Below are 19678 nucleotides of genomic sequence, written 5' to 3'. Positions count from 1 at the left end.
GAAGCTTCACAGGTCATCTAGTTAATATTAAAAACCATAAATACAACAGTACAATGAATACGTCTGGTCTGCATTAGCAGTTTGCGAGAGGAAATACAAATTCCTTGATCCAAACCAATAATAAATCTGAAGAAGTTTAGGTGTATACAATAAGGGGTGATCAGAAAGTTTCCATTCAACGGCCGTGTAGTTCTGAATTGGGGCGCCAATCAGGCAAAATTGCCATAAGCATTGAGGCACACATCCCACTGACACACCAGGTTGAAGATCCCCGTGTGGTAAAGCACTGTGTCCTGTTGCGTGAAGAGTCCGTTACCGGCTGCTGCACATCCTCGTCCAACAGGAAGTGGCGACCCATCAAGTCCTTTTTGAGGGGACCGAAGGCATAATAATCACATGGGGAGAGATCAGGACTATAGTGCGTGTGCTCAAGTGTCTTCCACTTGAGTTTTGTTGTAGTTGTTGTTGTTGTTGTCCGTAATGGATGAGGCTGGCCTCCCATATCGACTGACATCTTGTGTTGAAGTGCGGCCCGCATGGAACTTTGTGCACCATTTCCCAACGGTGGTTTTTGACAGACATGCTGCCCCATACACAGTCTTCATTCTCCGATGGATGTTCACTGATGTTTGTCCTTCAGCACCAAGTCCAATATAACAGCACTTTGGTCCTGTTTGGTTGGTAATAACATCGCCATACTTGATGTGGCCACATTTAACGCCCGCACCTCGGCACGACACGACACGACACGACACGACACGACACGACACGACTTCCACACTAATTCCTTTGCCTACATGTCCATGCTTATATACCTGGATTGGAGTCATGCTACATTGCATGTCCGCTGCAGCAATGCCCTCAAGCGGAAACGTTTTGATCATGCCTTATATTAATAAAAATGAGGTGATGTTTGTTTGTTTGTTTGTTTGTTTGTTCCAGATAAGCTCAAAAACTACTGGACTGATTGACCTCAAATTTGGTAAAGATATCGCTTGATATCCCGAATCACACAAAGGATACTTTTGATTTTGATATATTACACCATTATGAATTCATGGGGGATTTTACAGGAGTTATCGTATTCACAAAGATGCATACACGAGATGAATGTGTGCACTGTTTTATTTACCAATTATATACACATTATGCATACACACAGTAATGAACCGCCATCTTGAACTTAATCGACTGCACATTAGCATGTCTGCCAACTAAGGAACATTTGTACCAATACAACATAAACACTTCTTAACGGCAAAACCACAACATGAGTTCACATGCTTAGCTCGACTAATGACTCTTCCTAAGAACTCAACTCTGCCCTTTTATATACCTTGCCCGGCCAGGCTTCCAGAAAAGTATGAAAACCTGCTTCCTCGTATCTTCTCGAGTCTCCAATAACCTATTTACAAATGAATAGAACATTACATACAGCTCTCGTGACAAGATGTGTTGTTCTGGACCAGGGCCTCTCAGGGTGCATGCACTGTGCATGCGACTTCGCTTGGTTGACCAGGGTGCAGACCCTCACTCCTCAATTTGGAGCAATAGCACTGTCTCTCTCTTTCCCCACGCCTGTCTCGCTTACTCCGCCTGTTTCCCTCTTCCTCACTTGCTCCATAGCGCTCCAAATCCAAGCCTAGCCGAGTAGCTCAGAGACGAAGCTTTGGTCCGAGCTGATCCGAGTGGGACCGATACACTGTGCACAGGAACTCTGCCCCTCAATTTGCACGTGTGAGATTTTGGGTGTTTGAGAGGCCCTGTTCTGGACTATTACCCTGTGTTGCACAACGTTACATCGGATTTATACATCATATTTACAGGTAATAATAAATTATATACTATTAATTACACGTTCTTACATTAAATAAAGTCATATTAATAAACATACTCCAGAAGTATTGTGACATAACCTCATATGTTCTGTTACACAAGATAGATCGCACAACACACAGATAATAAATGATATGAGCATGATTTATACCAAATAAAGTCAATACTGACAACCTGTTGAAAATAACTACATGAATAATAATAATAATAATAATAATAATAATAATAATAATAATAATAATAATAATAATAATAATAATAATAATAATAATAATAATAATAATAATAATAATAATAATAATAATAGATGTAAACAACTTCACAAATTGTATACACCCACACCTCACAAATAATAACAGTAATAATAATAATACGACCTACTAATCGAGCTCGATATTTCCACTATTTACCCACGGGTTAGAGAATTGTTTCCACTTGCATCAGAGCATGTCCCAAATTTGAGAAATTTTTACCTTACATCAAAAAAATAATGGGGAAAGGGTTGGTTGGCCCTGTTCAAAAATGATGTACACCTTATGGTCTTGAAATTAAAATTTTCTACAATAAAAGTCATATGGATCAACATGAACTTTCAGAGTGAACAAACTCAGTGCATTACTGACATATGTGAGAGCCAGTCATGCATGTCAATACAAAGAAGTGAGATGAGGTACTTTCTTTGCAGGTGATTCCCAAGCCAAGAGAACGTTCAAAGCGCTGGATAAGTTCGAGCGTTGCACGCGACGAGTGGACCTCTTCGTTGGCCTCCATGTGTTCTGCAGAATACCTCACTCACAACTTGGTGTCTCCTGTGCTGTTCCGAGATGCCTGCCGAGAGATCCCTAGCCATGCCGTCGTAGTTGAGATAGCTCCACATGGAGTGCTCATGTCATCCTTACGACGCAGTCTGCCCTCGGCTAACTGCATCTCCGTACAGACTCGCCGGCAGCCTGCACTTACAACGTTGATGACCAGCCTGGGACAGTGAGTTCTTTTACACTATCAGTCTTTTTGTGTGGTTTTCATTTGGTGCTCACTAGTATTATGTTTCTAACCATCTTCCTGCAAAACTGCTGAGGCACCTGTGTTAGCTGTGATACATATTTCCTCACATCATGCATACACACATATGTACTTATGTTTTTCTTTCCTTTTTCATTTAGGGCCATTAGAGACCACGTCAAGTAACTATAAGGCATTTCCAGAAGCCTTTTTTTCAGCGCAAAAATGTTTAATTCTTTCTCTGACCACCTGTCTTTTCTCGTCTGTCTAGTCGCTGTTCTTCTTTTGCTCATCGTGGAAGCCCTTAAAGTTGTTGATCACTGATATGTATTTTGATCGGTTAGAGATGTCCTGATTCAGACCCATGCTCTTGAAGTCCTTCCTTACTTCCTTATCCGAGACGTTAGATCTGTTGCCAAACACATTCATAAAAATCTGCTTCATTAGTTGGGTTGCATCCATCCTGAACAGATGTCCGTAGAACTTCAGTCGTCATTTACTTATTGACTCCATCAGCCGTTCGTTATCCTTGTATAGCTCTTCTCTTCCTCGGAGTCTATACTGTCCATCTGTTATCTTAGGATCCATTATTTTTCAAAGGATATTGTGCTCATGTTTCTCTGCTTCCTCTCAGTCCAGCCTTTCCTGTCATTCTGAGGCATTTTCACTTGCGTACAGACACTCAGTTTGATTACTGTGGTGTAGTACCTGAGTTTAGCTTTTTTTGATATTGCCTTTGTCTTCAATAGGATTTTTTTTTTTAAAGTTCCGTTTGGGTCTGCTATGGACCACGTGGTCCTTATCTCTAGCAGCTTTATTCTAAGACCAGTACTCCTTCATTCTTGCTCTGTGAATGTCTTTCCACTCCTGAGTCCATTTCATGCCTCCTCCCAGACGTTTTTTCTGTTAGTGACTGGAGAGAGTTTGATGATCTGATCAACGTTCTGTACCTATTCCTGTCATAGATTTCACTGGGAACAATGTCCAATTCTTGAAGGTCTTTTCTGACAAGTCTTGCCCACTTGGCATTAGTCGCTTTCCCTCTAGAGATGGTGTGGAAGATTCTGGAGGTGAGCCTCTGATTGTCCATTCTCATGACATGACCATAGAAGTTCAATCTCCTCTTCCTCATAGATGTTGTAATGCTCTCCAATTGTTTGTACAGTTTGTTGTTGTGCCTGATTCTGTACTTGCCTTCATCTTTAATAGGGCCCATGATTTTTCTCAGGATCTTCCTTTCCTTCAGCTTCAGTTTTATAAGTTGCCTGTTTCTTACCATGTTTAGGCATTCTGAGGCATATAGTACTGGCGGTCTCGCTATAGTAGTGTAATGCCTGATTTTGAGGTTAAGGGAGAGGGATTTGGATTTGTACATACTCTTACATAGGTGGTAGGTGCTTTCCAATTAGATGCATCTGCTGTTCATGGCCTGATCTTCATTCATGTTTGGGGTTATCCATTCTCCTAGGTGTTTGAAGGAGTTAGTCCTTTGTACTGCGTTGTCTCCCAGTAGGATTGATTTGGATGCATCTCTGATGTTGGTGATAAACTGTGTAGCTGCTGCGTGGTCAAGAGAAGATAGTTGATGGAAAGCTTCCTTCACACTGGATGCCAGGAGTGTAAGGTCGTCTGCAAAGGCTAAACAGTTGATTGTTAACTTGCCTTTCTTGTAGCCTATTCTCAATCCAGAGTCATCCTTTAGCATTTTCGTCCACTCACGAATGACTTTTTCGAGTAGGCAGTTATAGGTGATTAGAGATAGGCCATCCCCTTGTCTAACACCTGTTCTGATCTCAAAGCTCTGGGACAGTTCCCCTCTGAATTTTATTCTGGCAGTAGTGTTGGTAAGAGTTGCTTTCACAAGATTCAAGGTTTTCTTATCTAGTCCCAGTTCACCAAGTGCTTGGAAGAGTGACTATTTATCTACTGAATCATAGGCCTTCTGAAAGTTGACAGATGTTGCCACGTAGGGTGAAGCGCTTCGGTTTTTGTAAGCGATGATGGTTTTGAGGTTTAGGATTTGTTTGGCGCATGACCTTGACTTGAGAAACCCAGCCTGGTACTCTCCGATGCAGGAGTCTAGTCGAGCCTCTACTCTTGTGAGTAATACTTTGGAGAGTATCTTGTACATCACTGATACAAGGGAAATCCCTTTGTAGTTGTTCAGATCCGATTTTTCACTTTTTTTGTGTAACAGGTGAATGATAGCTGAAGTCCAGCTGCTAGGTAACGCTTCTGTCACCCAGATATTAGATATGATTTCATGGATACTTTGGATTGACTCCTCGTCAGTGTATTTCCAGAGCTCTGCTATGATTCCATCCTCGCCTGCTGCTTTGTTAGATTTCAATTCTGAAATGGCTTTCTGGATCTCCTCCTTTGTTGTGGGACGAGAGTCCGGCTTATTAATATTCTGAGGTTTGAAATGCAGTTTCTCCTTGGGTTCGTTTGAATTTAGAAGGTTGTTGAAATACTCTTCTAGAACTGTGGTGCACTCTTCATTGTTCAGTTTCAGCTTTCTGTCAGCTCCCCAAAGGTGAAGTGTAGGGTCTGAGTAGGGTGTTATTTGAGATTTAAAAGTTTGGTAGAAGTCTCTAGTGTTGTTTCTTTGAAAATCCCTCTCTGCTTGGCCAATGATATCTTTATTGTACTGCCACTTGGTGTTTCTGATAATTTTAGTAGCAGTTTTCCTAGCTTCTAAGAAGTTTTTATGGTTATCCAGACTTTTGTTACGGTTCCATTTCAGTCATGCTTGCTTTCTCTCTTCTATTGCTTTGTCACAAATAGTTGTTCACCATGGATGTTTGTTCTTTCTGACCGCTGGGATGGTGGTTGTCGCTGCATCTATTAGTGTCTTCTCTAGTTGGGGCCAATCCTTTCTATCGTCGTTTTTAGCCAGGGTCTCGGTGAAGTTATTGTTATCTTTCAGCTTGGCTGGATTGAACCTTGGAATTTGCGACTTGATGCAGTGGTTTTCTCTGCTTCTTTTAGGAGGGATGAAATTGGTTTTGATGAAAGAAAGATAGTGGTCTGAATCAATGTTTGCACTTCTGAATACTTTGACATTCAGCTCTTCTTCTCTGTTCCTTCTACTGATGGCTACATGGTCCAGTTGGAATTCCCCAAGTATTGGGTTAGGGCATCTCCAAATCATGGCTTTCCTAGGAAGGCATTTGAAAGCTGTAGATTTTAGGACTAAGTTGTAATTTCTGTTGTGATTATTGGGATTCCATTATTTGGACTCGGAAAATGGCGATGAAATTGTATATATGTAATGTATTTATTCATTTGTTTTCCCTTTTGTCTCACCTCGGTATGTGAATTTTGGAATTGTTTAATTTGTTTGATGTTAATATGATTTTAAAATTATTTAATCGTCATGGTAATTCTGGTGCATACTGTACCACATGCGCCACATCGGCGTGGGAGATTTCCGGTTTCGTAAAGTTGCATTTATTTCAAAATTTCTTGTGGATTCACAAATGTTCCTTGTCAGCACTATTTTTCCTGTGCTCCTATTGGAGAAAATAAAAGTAAATGTGATTGCTAGGTGAAGAAAAAGATCGGACGCTCATTGGCCATTTGTAAGATTTCCTAATTTCCGGAGAGAAGCGTTGTCGCTAGAGCTTGGCTCTGCGAAGGCGTCTTTTCTGTTTGACCAGTGAAGGGAACGGTCACCTCCTAAGATATGGGTCTTCTTGGCCCCGCCATCCGGTAAGCACTTTATTATTTTTCACTTTTCTGGTATTCAGTTTCAAATGTAGTGTTTTGTTTAATTTTCTTTGCCGAGCGTACCCATGTTTCCTTTAGCTACCGTCGTTTTGTTGTTCTGGTAAATTAAATTTTATATGCCGTTCGATGTAACCACTAAATGTAAATTCTCCTCGGGACTGTCTCGTTCTTTCTGCTTCATCGTGGAGTATTCCCCTTTAGGTCAGGTACCCTTTCTCAGAAGTGTTTTTGAGGGGGCTACCCACTGAAGGTGCTCTGCTCCATGATTATATTTTAAACGTTATTTCCTTACATGTACATCTTCACTTTAATGTAAATTTACCTTTCTCTTACTTCTTTCAAACTGCTTTGGTTTTTAAAAGTATCGCCACAAACAGTGGAACATCATGTGCAGTGTTCCGGTGAAAAATTACATAACTTATATCTAACCTCGTGGTATACTGTAATAACAGCTGTAATAATGTCGTCAAATTTTAATGGTGTATTTGTTATTGTTTTATATTTGAATTTGCATCGAAATTGTTAAGTAAAGTTTAGGATTACATTGACTTCACTTCTTCAGTATTACCAATACCTTCCACTCCCTGGATATGGTTCCCAGCCGCTTCCCTGTTATCCTTTCATAGCCGTCATGTTGGTTATCCTGTTCGTTTTAGTTTCTGTGGTTAAAGTGTTTATAATTTAATTTCGTACATGTTGATATGCCTCGTGAAGTGTACATATTTGGTAAATGCACAACGGTAGCAAATATTTTCTCTTTATTATTTCTGTAACTTGTAACCCCAAGGGGAGGTTACAATTTCTGCACAGGTCAATCAGCCTTTCTCCATTCCTGTTGGTTCTCTTGTGGGCTGGATAATCTCCGACTCTGTTCTTGAATTTTCTTTCTTTGACAGTGTGGGCATCAAAGTCCCCCATTAAAAAATAGTTATGTGCTGATTTGAGATCCATTGTCTCTTCGAGTACACTCCAAAAGGTTTCCACATTTTCAATATCTTTTCTGTTGGTGTCATTAGTAGGTGCATGGAAGTTAACAACTGTGTATGCTTTGTTGAGAGTTTTGAAAGCTGTAGTGGATGTTCTTTCATTTGGAGATGGAAAGAAGATGATGGAGTTGATCATTTTGTTGCTGACTATGAAGCCTGTCCTCAAGTGAGGCACATTCTTCTTCACTCTTTCACCTGGTCGCCCTTTGTAGATCCGATAACCTTCTGGTTCTATCACTTCTTGATCGAGGAATTTGGTCTCTTGTACAGCTGTTATTAGGATGTTGTATTCAGTTAAAACATCTAATGTATTAGTTTTCCTGTCTCTAGGAGGGAGTTGATGTTGATGGTCACCAAGAAGTTAAAACGTTTCTTCATCTCACATGAATGTGCAAGCTCCCCAGAATCCAAAGGCTTGCTTGCCCCATCAAAACTGGGGTTGGATTTTATACCGCCTGGGGTAGTTTTTCCGTTGGTCGTTTTCTCCATGTTGCAAGAGTTAAGAAAAAAGTTTAGGGTGGTTACCCGCAGGTAACAATTTGTTAACTGTCAAGGTTGTAAGCCTTGAAGCCCCCAGCACTGATCTGTTCGCCAAACCAACTTCCCGCTGGGATTGGTACCCAACCTTCCACTGGGTTGCTCGGCTTAGCAGGGGCACCTCTTGCAGGTTATGTGCTGGAGTTGGAATGAAAGAGGCTAGTTGGATTCTCTTGCTGAATCCAATATTTTCATGTTGCAGATGATTGGCAACAATGTGTTTCACTCCCATTTGCCAGAGTCATAATGACTCCTGCCAGGTTGATTCCCAGGATTATTATTATTATTATTATTATTATTATTATTATTATTATTATTATTATTATTATTATTATTATTATTATTATTATTATTATTATTATTATCATCATCATCATTATTATCATTATCATTATCATTATTATTATTATTATTATTATTATTATTATTATTATTATTATTATTATTATTATTATTATTATTATTATTATTATTATTATTATTATTATTATTATTATTATTATTATTATTATTCACGTTTAGGGCCATTAGAGACCACCTCAAGTAACTATAAGACATTTCTGGAAGCCTATTTTTCACAACCCAGAAAAGTTGCTTACTTTCTCTAGCTGCCTGTCTTCTTCTTCTTCTCCTCCTTCTTCGTCTTCTTCTTCCTATTATTATTATCATCATCATCATCATCATCATCATCATCATCATCATCATCCTCCTCCTCCTCCTCCTACAGCCACATTGGACCATTTCAATAATTTTCTCTTTATAATTTTTTATAAGTTTTTTAAAATTGCCCAGTCGATTTTCATTCGTTATCATCTTTTCTGTTGTTCCTCTTCTGTAAATACCCTTTTCATTGTATGTCGTTTGTCTATTTTTTTATTTAAGTGCTATTTTTACGTTTTTCAGTTTATATACATTTCTTGTTTTGTTTTGCAAATCCTCCAGAGTTATTTCTCGTTCTTCCATATCCTTTCTAATTTCCTTATTCCATCCTATTTGTTGCTTCAGATTCCAGAGTTTCTCTATAATTTTTCTTGGTGATCTGGTTTCTGGTGTCCTCAAAATGTAATCAAAAAGAAAAAGATCCTCTTCTTCCATATAGAATCTGTGATGAGCTCCTGTTCTCTGCACACCACTTCATTTGGTACTATCCACCGTTGTCCATCTTTTTGATATTTTTTATTTATGAATGTTCTAGCTATTCTTCTCTCTACTTTTAGGATTTTGTCGATTCTGTTTCTTTTACTGACTTAGAAAAGAGTTTTGCTTCTGTATGTCACCTGTGGCTGAACCAGCAACTTGTAATTTGTAGCACTTGAGCACGTACACATAATGATAATGATGATGATGATGATGATGATAATAATAATAATAATAATATAATAATAATAACAATAATAATAATAATTTTTTTTTTTTCTCGAGGGAGTGTGGAAAATCTTTCATAAGACGCTTGTGAGGGTCCGCACTCAACAAGTGTGTGGAGATTCTTACCCACTAAAAACCACACTCCCTTTTCCCACGACGTTTATCTCCGCCCCGGAAACCGCTCTCGCATTACTTCAGGACGGATGTCGTGCTTAATGCGTCTTGTGCTTCATCTTCCTTCTTCTGCTTTACTGTCTGTCGTAATCATCCAGGTCCTTCTTCTTCTGACGCAGAATGTTTTCTACGTAAACTGCCACCTGATCCCAAGATTCTTGACTTCGTAGCATTACTGACACGATCCCTTCTGGCGTCATTTCTCCCTGCATAACTTCTAAGCATCTTCTTTGTGGCAGCCAATGAACACACACAAAGAAAGTATGTAATACGTCATCGATATCACCGCAGTATATGCACGCCGGACTAGTTGCTAGCCCTAGTCTATGAAGAAATTTTCGGAAGTATCCATGACCTGTCAAGAACTGTGGGAGATAGTAGTTCACCTCACCATGATTTCAGCCAACCCATACGCCTAGAGAAGGTATCAGTCTTTTAGTCCATTTCCCTCTAGAATCATCTTCCCATCTTGTTTGCCATCGTTGCATTCTGCGACTAAGAGCCAAAGTCTTTGCCCTTTTCCTTCCTAGCTCTTCTTGTGTGAGCCAGATTTCTTGTCTTTCGAAGGCCAACAAGTCAATAGGAGCTACTGCTGCTACTACTAGAATCGCAGGTTCTGATACTGTACGATATGCACAAGCAATTCGTAAAGCTGCTCTCCGTTGTACAGCCACAATTCTTTTCCGATATTTCGCAATTTTTAACGATTCAGCCCAAATTTCCGAACCGTATAACAGAATCGATTGAACAGTCGACATGAGAAGCCGCCTTTTACTAGATTTCGGCCCCTTAATATTTCCCATGAGTCTACTAAGTGCAGTCATGGTTTTTGCTGCCTTATCTGTTACCCGTTGGATGTGGTCCCAATATATAAGCTTAGTATCAAGTGTTACACCAAGATATTTTGTGCTCCTAGTTGTTTCGATGGCTATCTGCCCGATCTGCATCAGTACAACAGCATTAATCCTTTTCCTCGTCAGAATGATAATTTCCGTTTTATGATCTGCGAGTTCTAACTTGTGATTTATCATCCATTCTTTGACACGTCGCATCACCTGATTCAATTTAAATTGAGCCAGCTCTAGGTTACGAGTTACTATCACAGCAGCCACATCATCAGCATAACCCAGAAGTTTTACATCTTCTGGCATCTCCAGCCGTAACAAACCATCATACATGATATTCCAAAGGTGTGGTCCAAGAATTGAGCCTTGCGCTGCACCAGCTGTGAGCCGTTTCGTTCTCTGACCATCTTCCGTGTCGTATAATAATGTACGGTCTTTCAAATAGTCTCGCAGTATATACATGAGATATTCTGGTAGCTTGAAAGTTTCTTTTAGAGCTTCCAAAATATCACTCCATCTTGCCGAGTTGAAAGCATTTTTAACATCTAGAGTCACAAGAAGCGTCAGCTTTCTAGAGTAATGATTACCCATTTGAGCTCGTTCTGCTGTCTTCACCACTTCCTTCACAGCATCTAGCATTGAGTGACCTCTGCGAAATCCATGTTGTTGGTCGGATAGGTCGCCAGCTAATCGGACTGCTGCTAGTATTCTCGGTTGTAGGAGCTTCTCTAAACCTTTCCCGGCAGTGTCCAGCATACATAGAGGTCTGTAACCCCCAGTTTTCCCTTTACTGATCAGAACCAGTCTAGCTATCTTCCAACGAAAGCTAAAAATTCCCGCTTTCAAACAATGGTTATACATTTTCAACAGCAGTTGAGGACATAATTCGACTGCCACCTTTAGTACTTCTGCTGGAATACCATCTGGTCCAGGGCCTTTCTTATTTCTAAGGGAATTAATTGCTGTTATCAGTTCTTCAGTTGTAAAAGGTGGTACATTAACTAGTTCTTTCTCGGCCTCATCATCAATCCTCTCTGCATGATCAGGGAATAGTGTGTGTACTATTTCTTCCATTGTGCATGGATCCATGATAGGGCTTGACAACATCCCAAATTTCTTCATAACGATTTTATACCCTAATCCCCATGGATTTTCATCCACTTCCTTAGACATTTCCCACCATTTGTCGGCTTTACTCTTTTTAATTGTATTTCGCAGTCTTTTCTTCATAGTCTTATACTCTACTGAGAGAGCTTCATCGTTATGTCGTGCTCTTTGTGTCCTTCGTCTGAGTCGCAGGCATTGTTTCCTCAACTCAGCAATTTCTTCATTCCACCAATATGCTGGACGCTTGCCTCTCCGTTGTTTTATTCTGGTCATTGATGCGTCACATGCTTGCTGAAGGAGTCTCATGGTGTGTTCCACGCATTTATTAGCAATTATGCTTCTATTGCCTCCGTGACATGTATCTGGCATAGAGTCCATTCCATTTAGTATTACTTCATGGAATATTTCTCTATCCATAGTAGCTATGTTCCATCTTTCTGGCTTGCGCGTGGTAATCCTTAGATGCGGAGTCTCTTGAAGTACACGAAAAGTGATATACTGGTGATCGCTTCCAGTATATTCTTCAATTACTCGCCATTCAGTTATCCTAGACGCAATGTTTTCAGAAGCGAAGGTAACGTCTGGTATAGTTCCCTGACATCCTCGTCGCCGAAAGGTTGTCACATTTCCAATGTTGATAACCATTAATCCCAATCTGGCGGCCATCTCCATTGTACGTCTCCCTCTAGAATCTGTTTGAGGCATGTTCCATTCAACTGCTTGAGCATTAAAATCACCAGCAACAACTAGGTTAGTAATGGTCATCCCTTGCAGAGTATCTTCAAGCCCATCTAGTTTTGTCTGGAAGTCAGAAATAGCCTCATTAGGGGTAAAATAACAGCTGACAATAATAATAATAATAATAATAATAATAATAATAATAATAATAATAATAATAATAATAATAATAATAATAATAAAAAGGACGAAATTAAGACCATGTTCGAGATAAGAAAACTTTAACTTACAGGTCTAACAAAAGTCAACTACGGAAGGATGTGGAAGGTGGAAGGAACCCTACTAGGCCATGAGATCGTGTCTCGTTGTGGGGAACGAAAGGCTCTCGACAATCACCCTCGATTAATTATATTACTGATTAACAAGTTGGAATATGATACAAAATCAAATTAAACAAAACAAACAAATGGCATAATAGCTGTCAATTAAGAAACACTGAGGGTACAGGGCTTTTAAAAAGAGTTTAAGAGAAAACAGAACGACCCAAAAAATTCAATTCCTCGAATGATAGGAGATTAAAACTTTAACATAGAATTGACACAGAATAACTGGAGGCAAACTCAAAAGAAAACAGAATCTTAATGTGATGTACAATTTTGCTATTCAAGGAAGAAAGTTACATTTAATTACAAAATACTTTGCCTGAAAAGAGAATTGCTTCAGTAAAAACAACACGTTGCAGACTAGCTGAACAGCTAATTCATACTGTTGCTCAAATATGGTGAATGCAGGTGTTTAGAGTAAACTCCCACACGCAAAACAAAATTTTACATTACCACAGAAATTTAAATTAACCCTTTGGCCTACTATTACTTGTGAAAGGTATTCCCTTACGTACCATTTATTTTTTGGTCACTTTAATATAAATTTGACTAATCACATACATAAGAATACACAGAACAAAGTGTGCCTTTAGCTCGTCTGTAATAACAGGAAACCTATTTTTTTGTTCGTAAGTATTACTGGTTTCAAGGGAAGCAGATAAATTACCAAGAAATGTAGTGGCATAGGCATTGGTTTCCTTAGTAACTTGATCCCAGAACTGTGAAGTTAGAAATTCATTCACTACGTCCATTTCTTTTGGATTATTTCCCAACCCCCTCCTCACTATGGAGTAAATTTCAGAAACTGGTCTGCATGTTAAAGAAACAGGCTTATTGTCAACAAGTTCACAATTTCAAGTATCATTTTACTAGACTTCTCACCCGCTCTTGTTGCATTCTGGTTTTGTCACGTAATTTCATTTGGCACTATCACTTCGGAACTGAAATCGGAATAAACAACAACTACGGAAGGATGTGGAAGCATGGAAGGAACTCTACTAGGCCATGAGATCGTATCTTGTTGCGGTAAAAAGGAGGCTGTAAACTTCATTTTCCTTGTCCGTATTGAAGATCTACTTGTGATACAATTCCTTTAGTTTTGCCAAATTGCCACCTTTTCTATACAATAAAATATATTACAAACTTCCATATTTATTATGATGTTTACATGGCACATGTTTCGTTCCTTTTCGTGAGCATCATCAGCCAAACTATCATTAATCTAAGATTGTGTAAGATCATAAAATAATTTTTGGTTCAGGATTACTCCTATAAAACTAATTGACAATCTTATAACATTTTAAAAGTCACACAACAATAAAATTATGTCTTACGTTAACACTTTTTGTCTAAAATCTTCTTCAGTCCAAACATTTTATCGCCGAAACTCATCCGGTGAACATCTTTTAAAATTGTTTAAAAATAAGAATAAAATAAAAAACTTTGAAATCTGGTTAGTTGTGTTGGTTCCCGTTGCTTAACTTGTATAATTGTCATTAAAACTTCATAACAGTATTGAATATTTTCTGCAGTTGATAATTGTCATTATGGTCGATAGACTTGTTCTCGATGCTGGAATAACATTTATAAAATGTATTGGTATTAATTTATATTGTCAATGGGGTAAAATTATTCGTGAACCAACTTGTTGATGAAACACTTTTTGATGTGATATTGAATTTAAAATGTTCTCGAACGTTCCAATGGCTCGTTGGTATATTTGTAATGAAAGATAAAAATTATATGTTTATGGTTTGAAACACAATACAGAAACACAACCAACGAGCCATTGGAACGTTCGAGAACATTTTAAATCCAATATCACATCAAAAAGTGTTTCATCAACAAGTTGGTTCACGAATAATTTTACCCCATTGACAATATAAATTAATACCAATACATTTTATAAATGTTATTCCAGCATCGAGAACAAGTCTATCTACCATAATGACAATTATCAACTGCAGAAAATATTCAATACTGTTATGAAGTTTTAATGACAATTATACAAGTTAAGCAACGGGAACCAACACAACTAGCCAGATTTCAAAGATTTTTTATTTTATTCTTATTTCTAAACAATTTTAAAAGATGTTCACCGGATGAGTTTCGGCGATAAAATGTTTGGACTGAAGAAAATTTTAGACAAAAAGTGTTAACTTAAGACATAATTTTATTGTTGTGTGACTTTTAATATGTTATAAGATTGTCAATTAGTTTTATAGGAGTAATCCTGAACCAAAAATTATTTTATGATCTTACACAATCTTAGATTAATGATAGTTTGGCTGATGATGTTCACGAAAAGGAGCGAAACATGTACCATGTAAACATCATAATAAATATGTAAGTTTGTAACATATTTTATTGTATTGAAAAGGTGGCAATTTGGCAAAACTAAAGGAATTGTATCACAAAAAGTAGGCTCTCGACAATCACCCTCAATAAACTATATTACTGGTTTACAAGATGGAATGCAATACAAATTCAAATTAAAACAAACAAAAGTCATAGTAGCCAACAATGAAGGAAATACTGACATTACAAGGCTTTTAAATAGAGTTTAAAAAATTCGCCTAGGTCGGTCAGATGTTGAAGACCCAGAACACACGCATCGCACACACGAAGATGGCAGAGGCCGCAAATGTCTGATCATGAAGTAACCAATAGGGTCACAGAATTTCTCCAGATCTCCATATTCACCAATGAAAAAGGTCGTTATTCCGACCAATCACAATTCACCAGATTTCTGCAGGAGAAGTTTGAGAACTTTTCGCTATGCTATACTATTTTATCATCAGGAAAACGACACATGCCAGGCACGTTGCCTCACAAGTTATGTATCAAAATGAACATACCTTTATACAATTTGCTTTCAATCCTAAAACACAATTACACAATATTACAAAATCCCTACATATCAGATGTCTCTTTCTCTTCACATTTCCAAATTTAGATAGATAAAGAAAACATATATATAGCAACGATTGAGATTTCAATGTCCTTTAAGTCTTTTCTTCGTCGCCTTAAGACCTATCTGTGTCGGTGCGACATAAAGCCACTAGCAAAAAAAATAGTCTCTTGAGGCTTCCGGAATTAAATAAAAAATATATATACTACAATAATTTTTAGAGCACAAAATAAATTTCTCTGTCCTCTCTCGATGACTGTTCTAACACAGGCCACAGAAAGAATTTAAATTAAATCAAACACTAGAATATAGCGCTTACCGTGAGAGGCTAGCAACCCCCAATGGGGCAGACGCTGAGAGTGCCTGTTCGCCTAGGTTGGTCAGATGGCGAAGACCCGGAACACATGCCTCGCACACACGAAGACGGCAGAGGCCGGAAATGGTCCAATCATGAAGTAACCAATAGTATAATCACATTTACCTGACATCTACAGTCACCAATTACAAAGGTTGTTATATTGACCAATTACAAAGGTTGTTATTTTGACCAATTAGAAAGGTTGTTATTTTGACCAATTACAATTCACCAGATTTCTGCAAGGGAAGTTCGAGATGTTTCGATTGCAACATACAAATTTCCTTACCAAAATGACATGTGGCACTACAGGTTGCCCAAAAATCTATGTACTTGCAATAATAAAATTTTCCCTAATAATGATAATAATTTATACAGCACAAAATAAAATTCTAAAATAATTGTTCTTCTTTTAGTCCTCATCCAAAACTATAATTTTTAAATATTACACTCAGTCAATTTTTCAAGGCAAAACAAAATGAACAGATTTTACAAAACCAAATGAAGACGATGACTTGTCCTTTTCTGTTCGAACTTTGGTAACATAATGTTTTAATTTAATTTTGATCGTTGGACATTTTTTATTGTATGTAGACCATGCTAATTTTTGAGATTTTATAATTTGATTAGTTCTTTCTTGCCCTGCAGGTTTCTCATCCAAGTTCTATGTTATGATTTTATGATTTCTCCTAGGTGTTTAAACCGTTTCACTATTTTTACTTTACTGTTTTTATTTTTTCTGTTATGTGTTTTATTACTAGGGGACCTGCTACCATTATCTCAGTCTTTTCGAATGAAGTCTGGGGTCCTATTTTTTGTGCTATATTTTGTAGACTTGTTATTTGATTTCTGGCTTCTTGAATTACAAGTAATGAACTTCATTCCAGTTCTGTACTGACTTTAAATATCTGATATAAAATTCTAAAAGTCCACCTGTTCAATACAAGTTTGCTATTTTGTAAATTGTCTGTCTAAAAAGCTACATAGGACATGTTTCAACCTAGCCTAGAGGTCAACAACAGCTAAAATAACACAAAGAAGAAAGACATATACAAAAATCAGTGATATATATAGAACTTGAGATAAAATACAATCAACAAATGCAATGAAAATCTATGTTATTTTAGCTGGTGATGACCTCTAGGCTAGGTTGAAACATGTCCTACGCAGCATTTTAGACAGACCATTTATTAAATGGCAAACATGTATCGAACAGGTGGACTTTATACAATTAAGTTCTTTTACAATTTTATCTCAGGCTTCTTGAAAGTTGTTAGTCAGCAACTCTGAGTTGTCTGTGAATCTGAAGCAATTTAACTTTATTTCATCTTTGTTGGTTCAAATTTTTGTGTTCTTAGCACTTTCCTTGTACCATTTCCTCATGACATGTTCTAGGGCACAGTTGAAAACTAATGGCAATTAACCATCTCCCTGTCTTAACCATGTACTACACACATTTCTCCTTTCTTCTTCTGCACGAATGGGTCACTTACGATGCTGCAGAATCAACATTCATTCAGCTTTCCTCCTTGCCCAGTAGTACTTCATTTTCATTGATTGTTGTAATTTCTGTTCCTCCGACCAAGTACATCATGTTGGTTTCTTCTCGTCTTCCTCAAATCCCCGTGTGTGAACAGTTTTCCTTGTTACATTTCTATCTTGTAGATTTGGTAATTCTAATTTTCTTATACCATTTTCATATCATACATCTGATTTGTAAAAATCTGTGTATTTGGTAAGTAAGTCTGTTGTTATTCATTCTTTCCAAATAGCTTATAAATTGAATTTGTCACAGTCTCATTGTATCAGTAAGTTTAGATATTTTAAAATATATTTCCGAGTTGGGTTTGGGGTAATGTATTCCATTTTTAATTCTTGACCCTAAGATTTTGCTCGTAATTTTCCTTTCTTCTGTCTCTAATTGTTCCTTTAATTTTATGATGTAAATTGAGCATTTCTGAAGCATAAAGAGCTTCAGGTTTCATCGCAGTTAAGTAATGACAGGTTTTATGGCAAGTTTTACTCTTCCAGAACAAGAGTTTCTTGTTCCTTGTGGGTTGAGTCTGGCTCCATGGCTAAATGGTTAGTGTGCTGGCCTTTGGTCACAGAGGTCCTGGGTTTGATTCCCAGCAGGATCGGGAATTTTAACCATCATTGGTTAATTCCGCTGGCATGGGGGCTTTGGTGTATGTGTTGTCTTCATCATTTCATCCTCATCACGATGTGCAGGTCGTCTAAGAGAGTCAAATCAAAAGACCTGCACCTGGTGAGCCAAACATGTCCCTGGACACTCCCATCACTAAAAGCCATACACCATTTCATTTGTATGTTGAAAAGCAAATTCCTTTTTCTGAATTCTTGAAGCTACTGATTTATTTTCATTACTACCTACATTTATTATAATTTATGCACAGTATTTAGGTATAAATTATGCTTGTGCTTTGACTAGTGTTTTATCTCTTCTTAATAATTATTTTGGTTTTATCCCCATTAATTTTAGTCTCACTTTTTTCGATGTCCTCAGCTGTAACTGAAGTGTACAGTGTTTGAGTCTTTAGTGTTGTAGAATCTCAGTGGAGGTCTCATGATGTGTTGTATTTTATTGTTTTCAGACTGTACTGTAGTGGGGTCTCATTGAAAGTCAGTAACTTGTACGCGGCTCCTCAGTTCCCTGTGCCAGCAGGAACGCCCATGATCTCACCACTCATCAGATGGGATCACAGTCGGGAGTGGACGGTTCCTCGCTTCTATGGCAAGGTATGTAGCATCTCCCTGCCTCCTCTTGAGCTCTTATAGTAACTCCTTTGATGAAAACAAGCCTAGCAAAGGTGGAGAAGGTTTTCCAACATTGCAGCAGGCATCCGCAAAAGACGTCTGAAATTTAATGGGCATGTCCGCAGACTGCCGGCAAGTAGACTGACACACAAGATTCTCACCTACATAGAACACGTAAAAAATATTCCTTGGGTACTGGAAGTGAAGGAAGTTCTGGAAAAAGCCCAGATGAACTCAACTGACACTGCAGACAGAAACCTCTATAGGAAAAATATTAATGGATGGAAAGTGCAACCAGAGAACGAAGTGAAAAAGAAGATTGGAGCAAAGTGGACAGAAGAACGAAAAAAGGATCCACGGAGAAAGGACGAGAGCTGTTTGGCAACTCAGAAAGCAGAATCGTTAGAGCCTTTCATGATCCATTGGGTCCATATGCACATAATAATAATAATAATAATAATAATAATAATAATAATAATAATAATAATAATAATAATAATAATAATAATAACAATAACAACAACAACAATTTTAAGTATCAAAAACAGTCCTCAAACTCACTAGGGTTCTTTGTGCCTTACAGTGCTGCCATCTCTGTCACACATTGACAAAGAGTATCTGCTTATTTTAAAACAAACCACATGTTTCTATCTGTTTCCAGTCCTGAGAAAAAAAAATCAGAGGTGTTATAACTTGAAGGCACCTCGTACTGTAATATCTTCCATTGTGTTTTAATAAATAATGATTATTTAGAAACCATAATCATTGGTGGCGGATCTTTAACCAAAGACATTGAGAAACAAGAAAGGAAAATTTTACAAAAATTTTTTTGGCCCAGTTTGTATAGATGGAATATGGAGGAAAAAATCATCCCAGGACATATATTGTCATTCTGAAATAAATTCTCACACTTTTTGGAAAAGACAATTGAAATTTTATGGACACATTATCAGAATGAACACTAAGAGGCTAACTAAAAGAATTCTCAACCT

At 37.8% G+C, this 19678-nt stretch overlaps 1 protein-coding gene across 1 annotated transcript in view; it reads left to right on the top strand.

Moving 5' to 3' along the window:
* LOC136856807 (fatty acid synthase) overlaps nucleotides 1–19678 on the top strand; it is a 242002-nt gene that overhangs the window by 97068 nt on the left and 125256 nt on the right. Inside the window, exons 12-13 of the mRNA XM_067134931.2 lie at nucleotides 2522–2820; nucleotides 18524–18668. Of these exons, the coding sequence (XP_066991032.2) occupies nucleotides 2522–2820; nucleotides 18524–18668 (444 nt within the window). The remainder of the gene's footprint in view (nucleotides 1–2521; nucleotides 2821–18523; nucleotides 18669–19678) is intronic.

The sequence above is a fragment of the Anabrus simplex genome, chromosome 1 (assembly GCF_040414725.1).
Source record: "Anabrus simplex isolate iqAnaSimp1 chromosome 1, ASM4041472v1, whole genome shotgun sequence".
NCBI classification, from domain to species: domain Eukaryota; kingdom Metazoa; phylum Arthropoda; class Insecta; order Orthoptera; family Tettigoniidae; genus Anabrus; species Anabrus simplex.
The sequence above is the reverse complement of the archived record's forward strand: the minus strand, read 5'-3'. Positions and strand labels throughout refer to the sequence as shown.